At 36.6% G+C, this 17,268-nt stretch overlaps 3 protein-coding genes across 3 annotated transcripts; all 3 read right to left on the reverse strand.

The window, feature by feature from the left end:
- Window positions 1-987: 987 nt before the first annotated feature.
- On the reverse strand, window positions 988-1,659 carry LOC128174809 (uncharacterized protein F54H12.2-like). The gene has a single exon (XM_052840261.1). It carries the CDS (start codon window positions 1,657-1,659, stop codon window positions 988-990), a length of 672 nt encoding a protein of 223 aa, XP_052696221.1.
- Window positions 1,660-3,210: 1,551 nt separating this feature from the next.
- On the reverse strand, window positions 3,211-4,227 carry LOC128174810 (uncharacterized). The gene is made up of 2 exons (XM_052840263.1): window positions 3,955-4,227; window positions 3,211-3,843 (listed from the first exon to the last, which is right to left on the reverse strand). The coding sequence occupies exons 1-2, from the start codon at window positions 4,225-4,227 to the stop codon at window positions 3,211-3,213; spliced, it is 906 nt and encodes a 301-aa protein (XP_052696223.1).
- Window positions 4,228-4,679: 452 nt separating this feature from the next.
- On the reverse strand, window positions 4,680-5,138 carry LOC128174811 (death-associated inhibitor of apoptosis 1-like). Its single transcript, XM_052840264.1, has one exon. It carries the CDS (start codon window positions 5,136-5,138, stop codon window positions 4,680-4,682), a length of 459 nt encoding a protein of 152 aa, XP_052696224.1.
- Window positions 5,139-17,268: the final 12,130 nt, after the last annotated feature.

Raw genomic sequence — 17,268 nt, forward strand, 5'->3', positions numbered from 1 at the left:
TCTCTTCCGTGTTTCAACAAATTCCACACAAAGTGGGTCTTTCCCGACATGGTGCCGCCGACAACAGCGAAAGATGTAGGGGTCTTGAATTGCATCATGTTCACTCAAAGACTTTAAATAAAATGAATCCTTTGAGACACGAGACTCGTATTTATAAATAAAAAAAAACTAACTAAAACACCCCCCCCCCCCAAAAAAAAAAAAAAAAAAAAAAAAAAAACAAACAAAACAAAACAAACAAACAAACAAACAAAAAAAACAAACAAAAAAAAAACAAACAAAAAACAACAACACAGTATTGGTGTATTGTCACCTTTTTATTTGATAGACCAAGTACACAATGTAATTAAAACTTCATGTTTCATACAAAAAGATATAGATATATGTTCAATGTACATTTATAATCAATTCATTTTTTTTGGGTAAAGTTCAGTCACTTTTCTACTGTCATTATCGCCACCGCCGCGGGACATCCAGAGACTCCGGAAGCGTATTGTCTCCGGATACGTTGGGTTTCCGGAAATCTGTGTTCTCCGGATTCGTTCGGAATTAGACAATTCACTATTTTAGAAGTACATTGCGTACCTCCGTCTCAGAGGTCATATTTATAATGTTCGACATGGAAATTCCTCTGGCCCGTGCATTCAAAAAATACAATGCATAAAGTCCACAGGTGTTAGTGAAATCTGGCTGCACTTGAACATTGTTGTACAGACACAGTAACGAATTGCGATCCACAAAGTCTCTAAGACGCTGGTCAGAGACTTCTGGTGTTTGACCAAAACTGTCAAAAAATTCACACTCGTCGATACTGGCGAACCAGTAGGCGACCCAATGTGTGCCCTTTTTTTCGATGGGATCCGTGTTACAAATGTAAGCGACGCACGCGATCCGGCAGAGTGTTGCAGGCATAGATTCCTCGAAAATAAGGTTCTAAATTTCTCAGAGATTTCACAATGTTCATCAGTTGCATGGTGTCCATGATTTTCAGATGTTTCTCACTTCTCGGGTTTGATCAATCATCAAGAGTCCGGGACATTCACAGTAGGCCAGGGCACAGACAGTGTCTGTCGTAGCTTGAGCGAATCGAGCATAGACTCCCACGTTTCCTTGGTGAACCAGGTTTATATACCCTTCTCCCAGATCGTTGGGAACGAGGTCAAAGGCATAGATAGCGTAACCTTTGGAAAAAGAATCCCTGTCGATAATTAATCCCTCCTCTTTGTACCATTTCTCACTGGCTTGGTAAAGGTTACAGAGAGCAGTCACGTAGTTTTTATTGTCCCCGAAGTCTAGCTGGAGAGGTCTCACAGGGACGGGTTCACCGTTGACAGTCACCACGATCTCGGAGAGATTAAAGTGGTGAAAGTTGAAAGGATTGCTTGTGTAACTTCCGTTGACACCCGACTGCTTGACAAAGGTAACATACATATTAGATGGACGTTTTCCGTTCCATACATCGTCCCAGTAGAATTCGCTAGTCTGATCAGAAATGGTTGTCATTTTTACGTCTGATTTCACGTAATTGTAACGCGCCGGTGTCTTGGTGATGGTCTCTGCGTGGTTTAGTAAGATGGCACTGTCTACTCTAATCTTGCAGGCCTTGAAAACGGCGTCTAAAATAGTGACCTTGTAACTGGGACTGGTCTCGGTACTCATCATGACGAATTCGGGTCGAGAACGAAACAATCTCATCTGTAAGTCCACTCCGTTAATGAGGTACTTGTCCAGTTAGAAACAGTCCAAGTACAGGGGTCCTTCTAAATCAAAGGTGCGTAAAGACGTAACGTGTCCGAAGACCCGTATTTTTTCCAGCGGCAGCATTGGCGTCGTCCATGTCGTCCCTGTCGGGGTAATACAACTGGGTCTGCAGATGAGACTCGCTCGCTTCCGTGCCGTTGGACAACAGGACTTTTAGATAAGCTTTCCAGGGGTAATTGTTGGCGTTCTGAGTGACGCATTTTCCGTTCATGTAGACGTCGATCTGAGAAAACAAGGACTGTAGCGGTAGATTGATTATTCCCGTCTTTTCTAAATTGGTCAGAGCTGTGCCGTCTGATTTTGTTATCTTGGCTTTCAAATATAGACGACTTCTTCTCAGATCCAAGTACTCGTTTCCGCTTCCTGGAATGGCAAATTCGAGCGGAGCGTCGTCGGCGTCGAAGGAGGAAATTGGTCGAGTTTCCGAAAAGTAAATCTTTTGAAGAGCTACTTGATTGGGGGGATCGCTGAAGAGAGAGAGAGAGAGTTCGCATGGTTCTGCAGTGGTCGTGTTGATTTCACTAAGAAAAGCCATGTAGTTAAATCCAAAGAACACTTAGGAGTAAAATATAGGTATTCCGTGGGGATGAGTAGGCCTGCCTTTTCCTTTTTGCGTCTGTCTAGAGTTTTTTTTATTAGTTGTTTTTTTCCTCTTTTCCTGGACACGTCTTTTCCCTTTGGAGGTCGAAGACCGACTGAGGCGTTTCTGTTGAAATTTCTTTTTTATAAGTTTTTGGATAGGCATGTGAGGTTCGTCGTTGCGCATGGTTTCTTTTAAATTTGATTGTGCTCTTTCTCGCTCGGCGGCAACGGGGGTGACTTGTTGTAGTTTCGTTTCAGGGGTCACCAGGTGTTTTACGGGAATCATGTACGCTCTACGTCGATTCAAGATGCCACCCCCTCTTTGGCGTTTTCTTTGTATTGATGGAACAAAATTTTCACCTTTCTGCGTATGACGAAACTGTTCCCACAGTGAAGGATGAGATATATACGTAGGTCCAGACATATTTATTAACGGCGGCGAAATACGAGCGTCACCGTCGACTCTCCGGCCAAGAATGAAGCGTCTGCGTCTTGCTTGTCCTTTATATACATGTGAATGTCTCCGATGTCGTTGATACGTAATGGAATTCTATAGGGTCGCTCAAAAATCACATTGTTGTTGTTTTTCAATACGATTCTTCTCAAAAATGGTTTTTGACTTCCTCCCACAATGCCGTCGTCACACACAGAACACTAGACAAAGATCTCCTGATCAGTTGTCTTTGTCAGTTTCGAATTTCTAAATTCAGTCAGCTCCACTGTCCAGTCCCCTTTCAAAGGTAGGGGTCGGGGTAAGCGTACATGAAAGTCTTGCGGTTTATTATCGGAATGAACAGTACTGCTGTCTGTTGACTTGAGGACCATGCGCATCGACATGTTGAAGACAACTGACTGTCCGACAACAGATTACGTTTCTTTTATGTCCTTTCGAGGAATCCAACTGTCAAATTTCTTGGGCCATCCCAGCCACCTCACTAATACCTCTTCTTTCCCGCGAACTTTGCGTTTGCGTAAAATCTTATCAATTCTCCAGACTGTCTTTTCGTCTTTTAAGACTTTCTGCAGTTCGCTGGCATAAAATGTACCTTGAATCGGGTCATCTGCTAGGTCTTTTAATTTATAAATAGGAATGCCTTGAGACACAAATCTTTCTCGAATCACAAACACTTCTTCAGTGTACGTTTGATCATAATCCCGCTGAAACAGATGTCGTAAATGCGTAATTCGAACTTGATCTCCCACTTTAAAGGTATATGGTAAACGCTTTTTCATCTTGTAGGATTTCTTCAGGGGAAGCTGTCGTTTTTCTTTTTTCTGTCGAACCAGGTAAGCATCTAACCTCACCTCATCTTCGTTCTCTTTGGTCACAGATGCCGGCTTGCGCCCATTTAGAGATCGATTCGGTGTGTGGTTGATCGATCGAACTACATCTTGCAAGATGTCGAGGTATTTGTATTTTTGCAGATGAGTGAAATATCGATACAATCTTTTTTTTAGTGTCTGAATGTATCTCTCGGCAAAGTTGGCCTTAGTTTCATTCTAGGCATAAAAATTTTTGATTCCTTGGTCTTTGAGATACTGTTGTAAAAAACGGTTGTAAAATTCCGATCCTTTATCAGTTCGAATGGCTCTGGGGCGTCTCGGTCCCACCAACACATCTTTGAAGGCTTCAATAACGGATTTGGCTTTTCGGTCTTTCAATGGACGAACCCACAGGAATCGAGAGAACACGTCAACAATCACGAGAAGGAATTTGATGCCATCGTTGTATTCGGACAAATTCTGAACATCCGCTAAGTCAGCTTCCCACTGGTAGTCCAATCCCTGTACCACGACTCTTCTTCTTTTAAATCCCTTTCTGCGTACTTTCTTTTGTAAGGAGTAAGCATCTTGGTTTTGTAAAAACTTTTTAATTTTACTCATACCCACGTTAAATTTACCCTCTTGTTTCACAACTTGATATAACTTTGAGGGTCCCGCGAAAGACCCAGGATGAGCAGGATCATACCATATTTTTTTTCAAGTACTCTTCCATGTCTTTGCGGTAAGACGGAGGATATATAAATGAGAGTTTACTATGTTTTACTTCACTTTTATATTCCCAATTAGTCACCAAATATTAAAAAAACAAAACAAAAAGATGACAGGTTAAAAAGCTTTTATAATCGATATTTTTTTTAAAAAACAAGTACGAAACATGACATCATCCCAATTTGTTGCTCATCTCACTACTAAGATCGATCGTTGCCAATACGGCTCGGAGCACTTAAGTGTCCTTGATCAGTTTATTCGGATTCTCGATGAGACTCTTTTAAAATGGACAATAATGCTGGAAGTTTAAAAAGTTACTTGTTCATCTTGAAAGTTTCTTGTCTCTAGTTTTTTTCGTCGCCCACCATTTGAGCATACTGACAAAATCTCGACCAGCGATGATGTTCTCGGAAGGCGTCGTCGACGGGTTCCCACTCACTCAGCGTCATTCCACAACAAAAACAGGTTACTTTATATCCAGTCTGAGTGTAGATGAACCCTGCTCGAGCCAAGTCTTTTTTGTTGGGTCCCCTTAAAAATTTTGGCCAGTCTTGAAATGTTGCATACCGAGAGGCAAAGGTTCGGTACTCTGGGTACTGCCAAAAATGTAGCATTGTAGGTGGCGGTGGTATGGGTCTCACACCCAGTGGGTATAATGGCGAGTCGTTCTTATTCGTTAGAACAGTTGGATAACCCATGGCAAAACCAGCAGTGCCAGCAATTCTTGTATTGGCACTCCGTGGAGGATCAGGGCAGGAATCCGTCTCTACGCGTTTAAACATACTGTCTACGCTCGAAGTCATCGTGTTGTCTCTAGCTTCAATTGGCGCAAAACTAACGAGTAAAATCATCAGGGCCTCCTTTTTATACTCCTGATCACGTGACCTCACCTATGTTTGATCTTTACATTACATTTCTTTATGAATAGATTGTGAAGACAACAAAGACAATGATAGGACTTTTACGTCACTTAAATTGTTCTTTATAGCTCATTGTAACAATTGTTAGTATGACAAAAGACCTGATTATACTTTGACGTCATCATCTGTTTTTTTTTTTTACAAATGGAGGATAATTATTAAAAGTGTTAGTCATCTCGGAAAACAATGACAATGATGAAATTTTCATGTCACGAATTATTCTTTTTTTGTGTGTGTTTAAACCATTTCTACAGTGTTATTTACCTATAAATTCAATAACATAAAGTATATCTCAACATTGACGTCATCACTTGTTTTTTTTTTTTTTAAGGATACAGGATAATAACAATGACATTATTATCTGTCATTTCACGGTTCATGCTTTTACGTCATGAAATTTCCGTGACGTAGTCAGGTCTATATAAACAGGAACTCTACAGATACTACACTTCATTCTCAAGCTGACTACTGCTCTGATCATGTCGAACGAACGCTTATCCGTTGCACTTGAAAATGGGCGCTTTGCAAAAGTCACCATGTGGCAGAACGAGCCAAGACTGGATTTGCGACAATGGGAAATTGGACAGACGAACAACAAGCCTACTAAAAAGGGAATTAGCTTAAAACTACATCAAGTCAAAACCTTAAACAACGGAATGGAGTCGATTCAAGAGAGCTTAAAGAAAAACGAGGATTTGAAGTGGCATCTGGGGATGAACGTTTACGCTTCGGTTCAAAAAGACAACCCTTGTGTTGACATTCGTCAATATTGGAAACGACCTCAACTCGACGAGTCCGTACCAACAAAAAAAGGATTGTGTTTTCGACCTCAGGAATTTGACATTTTTCTAAAGCATTGGGAAGAAATAATAAAGGCCATGCCTGAACTTGAAAAGTTTGTTGCCTGTTACGATCAAGCTGACCACTTCAATCAATTGGGAATGTTGAGTTGTCAGGCTTGTAACCCCGACGGATGGGAAAACTGGTGAATTTGGGACATGACACCCCCAGTAAAATGTTAACACTTTTTGAACATTTAAGGAAAATCTCAAATGTGAATTGAATTACCTGTAACTATTTTAATATGATGATGTTTTTTTTAAAACTGAATAAATGTTGAAATTTCATTCACAGGAGTTGATATTCTTTTTCATATAGTCCTATTAAAGTATTGTGTCTACACCGTAAAGACCATGTTTTGCAATAGTCAATACATAAAACTATTAAATCAATTCTACTCATTAAGACCGACATTTTTAATACCGAGCAAGTCAAAGATACTTGAATACTTAATTACAAATAACAACCAAATAAACTAGAAAACTGACCAGTCAGGAAGGGCCCCGCTATGACAATTAATATAGAGAAGTGAAAAAAACTTTGAATTCCATCCTCTTTATATTAACAATGATGAAAAATAAATGCCCGGCAGAAGATGTAAAGAACTGGAATATATAGGATCTCGTGATTTGTAGTTGGATATGATTTTCATCCAACAATTAAAGTGTTTTTTTCTTGAGCCTTAGTGAGGGGATAAAACACACAAGTTGGATAAAAATCATATTATACTACAAATCATGAGATTCTATTTATCCCATATTTTATACACCGCAATCAATGTTTACACTGTTTATAAAACTCTACATTATTTTTACTTCATTATGCCTAGGCAAATCCCATTGTAAAGTCACAACTCTGGAATATCAAAAAAATATCCAATGAGTCATATCCACGGGATAAAGTGGGTTAACATGGGATGAAATAAAATTTGTTAAAAAAACAAAGAATTGATACCAATGCAATGATACCTAGGCTTTGCCTCTATTCAATAAAACTATCATAAATCATTGTGTACGGTATTTTAACCCCAAAAAATATGAATATTATATTTCAAATCCATATTTCAAAGAATGAACACAATACTACACATCATTCAAAATTGACCATAACTTCAAAACAAAGTTCATTTGCAGACACAGGCAGTGCAGTAATTAATCTCAATGTGACAGATAAAGATAAAGCTTAGGATTTTCTTCCTGTGGAAGGTTAATTAATCCCAAAGGACAAATATTGCACAGCCTTCCATGTATACAATGGTAACATTCTCAGCAGTTATCTCTCTTTGCCCATTCATTCTCAGCAGTTATCTCTCTTTGCCCATTCTTCTTATGCATAGTTATGAATCTACCCCACCACCCCAGCTCCAAACCAGAAGACATAGAGAACCAAACTTAACATCAAAATATGTATTTCTGCCTACTGAACTACCATACCAAATTTGAACTTGATTGGGCAACCATAAAAAAAGTTATTAGAAAAAAACAGGAAATTTGTGGACGGAAGAGTGACAGACGGACGGACGGACAGAAGGACGGACGGACAGAGTGATTACTATAGGGCACCCGCAAATCCTTGCGGGGCCCTAATGAACGTTTTCCTATATTACAACATCAATCAATGTTTAATGTTTATTGATTAATAAACAGTGTTTTACACAACGTCATATCACTCAAAATGTAGATCAAGGTCACCAATGTAACCGTGTCAAGGTCACCATAATTATCGCGCTTTATTCTGCTCATTACCATAACCTATTGTTAAATACCCCTCTGGTAGTATAAGAATAACCATATCTTATATACTTAAAAAACAACGTGTTACAAACACCTATTGTTCAATACCCCGTTACTACAACAATGACCCTATTTAGATAAGGGTATCCCCTTACCCTTCTGTTACAATCACCTATTGTTCAATACCCCGTTACTACAACAATGACCCTGTTTTCTCCCCTAAGGGTATCCTATTACCTTTCCCATTGTTCTCAGAACAATAGCTCTATTGTTTAATACCCCCTGTATGGTCGCTATTACTACTCTTAGTATAAAATTAATTGTCCCAAGATATTTCATTTGAAATCGTACAGCGGTGGCTACGCATTCATATTCGAATGATTATCAAATTGAGTTTTTCATAGCAATTTAAAAATATGCTCGGTTGTCAGCCTCAGTTGGCATAGATAGACCGGATCAATAACACACTACAGATTTAATGACTCTGACAAACATGGTGGTTGATGAATTCCATCTCTGTCGTGTAGCATCAAGCCGTCTCTACATCCAAATCATACATTTCAAAGTTTCAAAGTTTGTCAACTTGATTTTATCACAGTTCTATTTGGTGAAGCTTTTTTCCAGAAAGACAGCAATCCAAATTTAGGGAGTTTTGGAGGTTTAAGTCTTCGTATAACATAACGATATTTTTCTCTTTACAGTTACTGAACTGTTTACCTTTTTCTTTGTAATTTGGTTAAAACCGTGCTTAATCAGACGTATGCTCTCTGATTCTTTTATAAAGAAAAATACTCGCCAGCTCAGCGATACATGGACCTTTAAAATTATTTTTTTAATATGAATTATGAATTCAAATAACATAGATAGCAATCGGAATGCAGGTGTAACGATCCATTCACCCGTTATAGAGGCACTTGGAGGATATTTCCATCTGAAAAGAAACATTCAAACATGATTCTAGCATTCATTGACAATTATTTTAAGTTTATTGATCGAACTACATATAAGACAATTCGGAAATAAGAATGTTGTCAGAAAAACTTTGAAAGTACAGTGCTGCTATCGTGAAAGTTGACAAAACTATCCTATCCTATCCTATATCCTGCATCCTATCCTGCAAATAAGCTCTATCCTATCCTATCCTATCCCATACTTTCAAAATATAGGAATGCAAGTTAAATGAAACGAAATTTAAAAATAAAATGATTTTATCAATTAATGAAGTACTCAAAATGAATAATTAAATCTTAAAACCGAATATTCATCGAGCGGGATAACTTAATTACCTGTGCTACGGTAAAATTAAATCGTACGCGGGATGGAAACAATAACGTACACAAACAAAGTAAGCGATTAGATTTTTAATTTAATTATATTTGTGCATAAAAAACAGATAAATAACTTCGATGCACTTATTGAGGAACTGTTTAGTCACATATTTTTATCAAATTATTTTCTAATCACATATAACTGAGCGTAATTCTCATATTCGAGCTATTCGTTCGGCGATAAATGTAAACACGATCTGGAAATAAATGATTCCTTTAGGAAGTTTATATCGTTTATAGTTAAACCACTCGGAGTTATTTTTAAAGTATACATTCTTTAGCCTTTATAGTTATCTGACATTTATTAATTCGATATGTTCAGGTTAATATCGGACAGAAATATGCGTCCCTGTAATTGGGCATCGAAGAAATTATATGAAACGTGAAGCAATGTCTGTTTCTTGTACACATGTTTATCTTTTAAAATGCCAATTTAGTCGTTTATAAATTCAAGCTTTTATTAATTTGCAGACTTTAAATGAAGTAAATACAGAAATCTATTTCTGACGTTGTCAAATGTTGCAACGAATTCTCGCAGTAACTCCGTACTTGCGTACGAATTGACAAAGATGTAGCGCCGACATTTTAGCACGCATTAATGTTATGCACCGCGTTCTTGATAAAATAATTATTCCTAAATGGTTTAACTTGTAAAACGTATTAAATTGACATTGTTTAGCCAATTTTCGTTTCGCAAAATAACTCTGAAATTTATACTCGAATCTGATTGGCTACAGGATGCAGGATAGGATAGGATAGAACTTAACTTTTATATTTCTATCATGTATCGTGCATCCTGCATCCTATCCTATCCTATCCTTGTCAACTTTCAGGATAGCAGCACTGTAGTGAAAGCAAATAAAGATTGTTAATTCGTTCTTAAATTTGTCTTTTTTTTTAATTAAAAGAAAAAAAAATCAAAATATATCATCCTTGATTGAATACCAACAGTCATAAAAATATTATATTATTTAATGTTTTACTATTTTTTCAGTTTGATTTATATTGTTTAAAGTGTAAATTGTTCCGAGGTATGATTTAATATTTGGCAGAAAATTGAAGTTCTGTTAAACCGTACAGAAGATCATTTTTATTTTTCGATTTTCTTTGAATGAATTCAGTAAAGCGTTGGTTTAAACTCGTCTCCAATCTAGAAACAAGTTTAAGCGAGACAATGTGTTTAGATGAGAAATGCAAATGCAAGGATCGTTTTTGTAAAATTTTAGTCAAAATCGTTGCGGAAGTGAATTACTCCCGGACTTCTTAACCCCCCCCCCCCCCAAAAAAAAACCCCAGAATAAAACGGGTCGGGATGGTCGACTTCCCGGCCATATGTTAAAAATGATTTTTGGACAGAAATACATCATCGTTAGTGCAATGAAACGGATTCGGTACAGTACGTTTGTTTTTAGGTAAGAACGCTAATAATTAATCACTATCTCCAAATATGATTAGTGTGTACTGTGACACGAGGCGATTTTAATAGGGTAAATGGTTTTTATTGTGAGTATGATAAATTAAGTATCACACACTGAGTCACACACAGTAGCTCAATCTCCTTTGAATGTTATAAATCCCAAGAAATAAATTCCAGTGTAATGATATATTGATAAACCTTTACTCTTATTTATAAAATAATAACCAATTCTATTGTACCATTTATTTCTATATAATTAAAAGCATGTAAAAATAACAGAATGAAATTGCACACTTTTAATCCCAACTTCTTGAAATTCTTGTTATAATTTATTTACCCAAAACTTACCAAAATCCAATTAAAATGACCAAAAAATTTTATTAAAAGGATTTAATATATCATCATTATTTGAATTTTACCAAACACCAGAGCTTGCACCTTGGTGAATATTTCGGTGAAGTTCGGTGCAAAATTACCGAGATTCTGGTTCACCGCCTACACCTTTTAAAAATATTTAGGTGCAATTGGAAAAATCTTAACTAAAATAATAAATAAAAAGGGGGGGGGGGTTCTGCAATTTAAATATATTTGCAAACACCTTATAATTTCACCGACACCAACTGGTGTTAAATAAGTTTACCAGAGATCTTGGTGAAATAGTTGTTGTCACTTGTGAATCCCGGAGAAAACTTACTTAAATAATTCATTACCAAGTCTCCACGTGCTCGCCTTAATTGTTCCTCCGACATCTTCAAATCCAACAAGACTACAGTTATTTAAAGAAAATTTCCCCCCTTTTATACCAGGCCAACCCGCAATGATAAGATACAAATGGACAATTAATAGAGATGCTCCTCGCAAACTCCCCTCTCCCAGACCAACCCCTGCTGTAATTCAAGAAGTTGGGCAGCACTGTAAAGAATTATACAACAACATTAAGCAATGTTTACATACCAATTCACTACCGCATTAATCATTTAATTAACTTAAAACTACAATATTTCATAATACACTAAAAGTCACAATGTAATTAAATCATATTGATTATGTTCTTTAATTTTTATAACAAACCCAAATTTCTGTGAAAAGTTTAGTCCCTAAACAACTAATAATAAAGGCAGTAGTGAATCACAGTACAAATCAAACCTCAAATTACAAAGTCTCAGTTTCTTTCAATGGCCCAGTCCCTGGTTTTTTTTACACTTGCAAACATCCAACTTGTTCCTGACCATGTTCTCCAATTTATTTACATTCAGTTAAGATGGCGGCTAAAGATCCTCTCTCCTCCGGTAAGGTTCTCTCGTCAATTTCACCATTTCGCAAGAAATTTAGAATTATGCCAAAATGTTTAGGGTCTCGATCTAAGAAATATGAAGACGCGTTCGCAGATTTAAATGCTATCAATTTGGACAGTTTTGATGGTATTCTGGTTAAAGTCTTCTTTGTCGTCTTAAAATTATAACCTGCCACATCTAGTTGAATGGTTTCTCTTTGCATTTCTTCCAAGCTATCCATCACTTTAATTTCTTCCTCTTCTTTCTCAAACTGACCGTCCTCTTCATCGATAAAAACTTCATCATAATTCCTGCACATTAAAGCCGATCGCGACCTTGACATAGAGGACGATGACGGCATCGGTCTTGGAATATAAATTTTGGGAACTTGCATCGGAAGTATTTCCTTATACAATTTCTCCATTTCTTTTCTTGTTAATTTTCCTGATAACCGATTATCAATATTGACAACCTAGTAGGGAAATCCTCTGCGACATTTTTCATGTTCCTGATCTTTCCTCGCTAAAGTTGTTCCACAGTCCTGGCACTTAAACTTTAATCCAATGTGCTGTTCTTGCATATGTCTGTATGCTGCATACAGCCTTTCTGACCTGAACTTCTCACAGATATTACAAACATACTTTTCCACCTACAAATAAAACTCACAGTTTTTTAAATTATTATTACTAAATTAAAAGCATAAAAACAAAACAACCTAATAGATATAACCCTATCATAAGTATAACTAAAATCACTATATTAATGGGGAATTTTAACACTTCTCTTTGGACGTTGCTCACGACCTTCTTACTTAAACATTGCACATGTGTATCACTACAAAGCACACCATCTTCCATATCCTCACGACAATCCTCGGAATTCACTTCATCACCAACATTATGATCACTATTTACATTCAGCCTGTTTTCTCATAGATGAATATTTACTCCATCAAAAGCAACCGCTTAATCTCTCACTCCACCATGTACAAATTCACTTATCATGCAATCAGGTTTATTTTCTCCCTTATATAGCTTTAACCTATCACACTGCTCAACTTTTGGTTTTGATCTTGGTCCGACGCAATAATTTCTCTTAAGTATTTGGTAAAAGTTGCATAAACAGTGTTTTTCTAATCGTCTGGTAATTGACTCTTCTTCAGCAAACTTAGGGCACAGTAGATGGATCAGAGACTTCACTGTTAATGTACTTTATGATGGCTGCAGCAAATATCTGAATGTTAGCAAATTGACTCCAACCTGTACAGGTTCAAATAATTAAAAATTTACAGTATTTACATAACTCAAATATCATTTAACGTAATGCACCTTAAAGAATTGAATTTTTTTTCTATTTTGCCTTCTCATAAAAATTAAAATTAAGCACTGCTAAATGGAGTGATCTCTTTCAAAGAGATTTTGTTTTTAAAAATGGATTGGAAATCAAATTGGCTCATTACTTTATTGTTATTTCATACAAAAAACTTGAATTGTATATACATGTAATATTATCAATACATGTATTGTACCTTATATAATCCAAGTTAATCCATGCCAGATAGTGAAGCATGATGATTCAGCAGGTAAATTGGAGATACAGAAATTCCTCTGGACACCTGAAGGGTTGGAACTGGCTGGCTTTTTTGACTGAAGGAAATGGCAACTCCCTCTCCGTCTGCAGATGGTCCTTCCACCATTTTATTTGCTCCTCCGTCATTTTTCCTCCATCTTGCCACTTCTTAAGGTCCCCCTCCATGGCTTGGAAAACCTTTCTGCCTTTTTCTGCAATCTGCTGGATTGGTTGGGTTCATTTCCGTAGGCAGCGGCAAGGCTGGTGACATCAACACCCTGATACGTTGTTGACTTGAGGGGCCATTCCTTAAAATGCATAAGCACTTTATCCCCTTCTTTCACAAATTTGAATTGGTGGGGGCTGCTTGTTTCAGACCAAAGGCATTCCATTAGAAGAGGGTGGAATTATACTAGCAAAAGATGATGATGAATGTTACTCATTTTCTTCAGAAAGTTCAATCGACACGATCGAATCAGTTCATAGCATTTGTACAGACAATACTATAGCTTTACACTATACTCAGTCTGACTATACATGCAGTTGTTTGTATGTAAACAAAGTGAGACTGTGAAAACAGCTGATCTGGTTTCCTGAAAATCAGTACAGTACAGGCTAAAGGATTATATACAGCTGATTTGATTTTCTGAAAATTAGTTGACCCGTTCATAAACAGCTGATCAATAACATGTTTCTTCTGTGTTGAAAATTCTTCTATGACAGTTTATTTAATTTTTTTTTACACATTATATTCATCCAATTGATATAAAATGTTCATGCACAGTAATTATCATTACTAGCTTTTTATATCCCTCAGAACATAACACTGTCTGAAATCTTATAATATACAAATATAATTGAATTGCATGTGGCATCACTTCATCTGATTTCTCTAAATGAGGAATCTATATATGGACATGGTATGTTTCTTTAGAATGTGCATGTGAAACTTTCAAATAATAGTTAAAGTGTTTGTCATTTTACCCATTCATGCAAATTAGACCTTTAACAGAATGCTCAAATTGCTGTTGACATGTAGTCCTATGTATGTGTGTATATGTGTTTAATTTTAAAATGAATATACCGGATATTTAAAACTTATGTTATTTTAAACCTACAATTTCTAATACTTCATCATTAAAAATTGCTCATCAACATTGAACATATCAACATTACATGGTATGCAATCACTGTAACTGCACTAGCTTGATAGAAATCTTGTATACCTAAATCATTAATATGAGAGAGAGAGAGAAGTGCACTGTTAAGGTTTTGTCGAGTAACATAACAGGGGTGAAGGTGTCGATCATCAAAAAACTGTTTTAAAGCTTTGTTTGAACATGTGCAAAACCTGATTGCAAATCTTAACAGAATGAAATGTTTATCAAGATAAATAAATTCCAATGTTTGTCAAATTGTAGAAAATAATTCTTCCATTTTAATCTTTCAGTCAGTTTGATTACATGTTAAACTCACTGAAAAATCATTTTCATTTCAGCTGGTACCTGCTATGTTTTGGGATTTGCATAAATGCTGTTCTTATTGGTGACAAGTTATACACACACTCTTATCCTGGGAATATAAAATATGAAAATGATGTGAAAACCTGGACTTAAAGAACAGGAAGACTGTGCTTTTGGAGAAAGAAGAGGAGTCAAACTAAGGAGTCATACAATAAACACATTGACATCATATCAAACATAAAAGAAATTGAAATTGTTGAGTGTGCATGCATATATGGGTATATCAATTTTAAATAATGTTGTCACTGAACATATTATCATTATTTTTCTTTCATAAAGTAATTTATCTTCTTAGTATAAATGAATTAAACAAATAAGCCAAGTATAATTGTTTTTGTATTCATAATTTTTTCAAGAAATGGAGGAGAGGAGACATTTACCTAAGTCAACTATATCAAATTGCTATATGCTGTTTGCATGCGTTGAGGATGCAAAGGGGTGGGGGGGAGAGTCTTCATTCCCTCGCATAAGATTAAGTTCAGAATTATTTAAATTTTATATATTCATGTGAACCAAAAATGGCTTTTGATTGCCTATTTGCAGGATTTAGAACCCTCTCTTTTATTCTCGGAACTTAAAAAATATGCAATTGGAATGGAATAAATTTTGTGACTGAATAAATATATATGTACCCCCCCCCCCCCCCAAAAAAAAAAGAAAAAGAAAATGAGTATAACCTTAAAATCATTCTTCATGTGTATATAGCCCCTCTCCCCTGGATAATTATTATACCCCCCGCAAACGAAGTTTGGGGGGTATATAGGAATCACCTTGTCCGTCCGTCCGTCTGTCCGTCCGTCTGTCCGTCTGTCTGTTCGATTCGTGTCCGGTCCATATCTTTCTTATGGAGAAACATTAAAAGTTCTTACTTCACACAAAGATTGCTTATGACCTAAGGGTGTGTCATGACCTTGAACCAAGGTCATTCGGGCAAGGTCAAGGTCACTGGCAGAAAAAGTGCAAAATTCGTGTCCGGTCCATATCTTTCTTATGGAGAAACATTAGAAGTTCTAACTTCACACAAAGATTGCTTATGACCTAAGGGTGTGTCATGACCTTGAACCAAGGTCATTCGGGCAAGGTCAAGGTCACTGGCAGAAAAAGTGCAAAATTCGTGTCCGGTCCATATCTTTCTTATGGAGAAACATTAGAAGTTCTTACTTCACACAAAGATTGCTTATGACCTAAGGGTGTGTCATGACCTTGAACCAAGGTCATTCGGGCAAGGTCAAGGTCACTGGCAGAAAAAGTGCAAAATTCGTGTCCGGTCCATATCTTTCTTATGGAGACACATTAGAAGTTCAAACTTCACACAAAGATTGCTTATGACCTAAGGGTGTGTCATGATCTTGAACCAAGGTCATTCGGGCAAGGTCAAGGTCACCACCAGAATAAGTGCAAAATTTGTGTCCGGTCCATATCTTTCTTATGGAGAAACATTGGAAGTTTTAACTTCACACAAAGATTGCTAATGACGTAAGGGTGTGTCATGACCTTAACCCAAGGTCATTCGGGCAAGGTCAAGGTCACTGACAGAAAAATTGCAAAATTCGTGTCCGGTCCATATCTTTTTAATGGAGAAACATTGGAAGTTCTTACTTCACACAAAGATTGCTTATGACCAAAGGGTGTGTCATGACCTTGACCCAAGGTCATTTGGACAAGGTCAAGGTCAATGGCAGAAAAAAAAGCAAAATTCTTGTCCGGTCCATATCTTTCTTCTGGAGAAACATTGGAAGTTCTCAGTTCACACAAAGATTGCTTATAAGATAAGGGTTTGTCATGACCTTGACCCAAGGTCATTTGGGCAAGGCCAAGGTCACTTGCAGAAAAGTATAAAACTCGTGTCCAGTCCATATCTTTCTAATGGACAAATTTTGGAAGTTCTTAATTCACATCTAGAATGCTTATAACCTGAGAGTATGTCATGACCTTGACCAAAGGTCAATTGAGGAAGTTCAAGGTCATTGTTAAAAAAAAATCGGGCTCAGTATACCAATAATTCAAAATTGGAATTTCGTTTGATTCGAGTCATGTTTGTTAACATAAGGATGCAAATGTCCTCATGCATTAACAGTTAACTTGAACTAAAATGGAATTTAAAGAATAGAAATTGGTTTGTGTACTCATATAAGCATTAACAGTTTTATAAAAAAGAGCAGTTGTTATTTATAGAAAATGGACGATGAAAAAGATTCATTCAATATTTTCTATAATAGAAAAAATACATGAGTTATGATTTTTCTTAGCGGGGGGTATCAATTGTGAGCTTGCTCACAGTACCTCTAGTTCTAATTTAATTCCCACTTCACATAGTAATATGGCTTGG

Source organism: Crassostrea angulata, chromosome 2, assembly GCF_025612915.1.
Source record: "Crassostrea angulata isolate pt1a10 chromosome 2, ASM2561291v2, whole genome shotgun sequence".
Lineage (NCBI taxonomy): Eukaryota > Metazoa > Mollusca > Bivalvia > Ostreida > Ostreidae > Magallana > Magallana angulata.

Bases quoted from the DNA above. Each gene is read 5' to 3' on its own strand.
- LOC128174809 (XM_052840261.1), bottom strand. From the start codon at position 1,659: ATGAGTACCGAGACCAGTCCCAGTTACAAGGTCACTATTTTAGACGCC.
- LOC128174810 (XM_052840263.1), bottom strand. From the start codon at position 4,227: ATGAGTAAAATTAAAAAGTTTTTACAAAACCAAGATGCTTACTCCTTA. The intron at 3,844-3,954 runs GTGGGACCGAGA...TTTTATGCCTAG, and splicing joins AAGCCTTCAAAGATGTGTTG to AATGAAACTAAGGCCAACTT.
- LOC128174811 (XM_052840264.1), bottom strand. From the start codon at position 5,138: ATGACTTCGAGCGTAGACAGTATGTTTAAACGCGTAGAGACGGATTCC.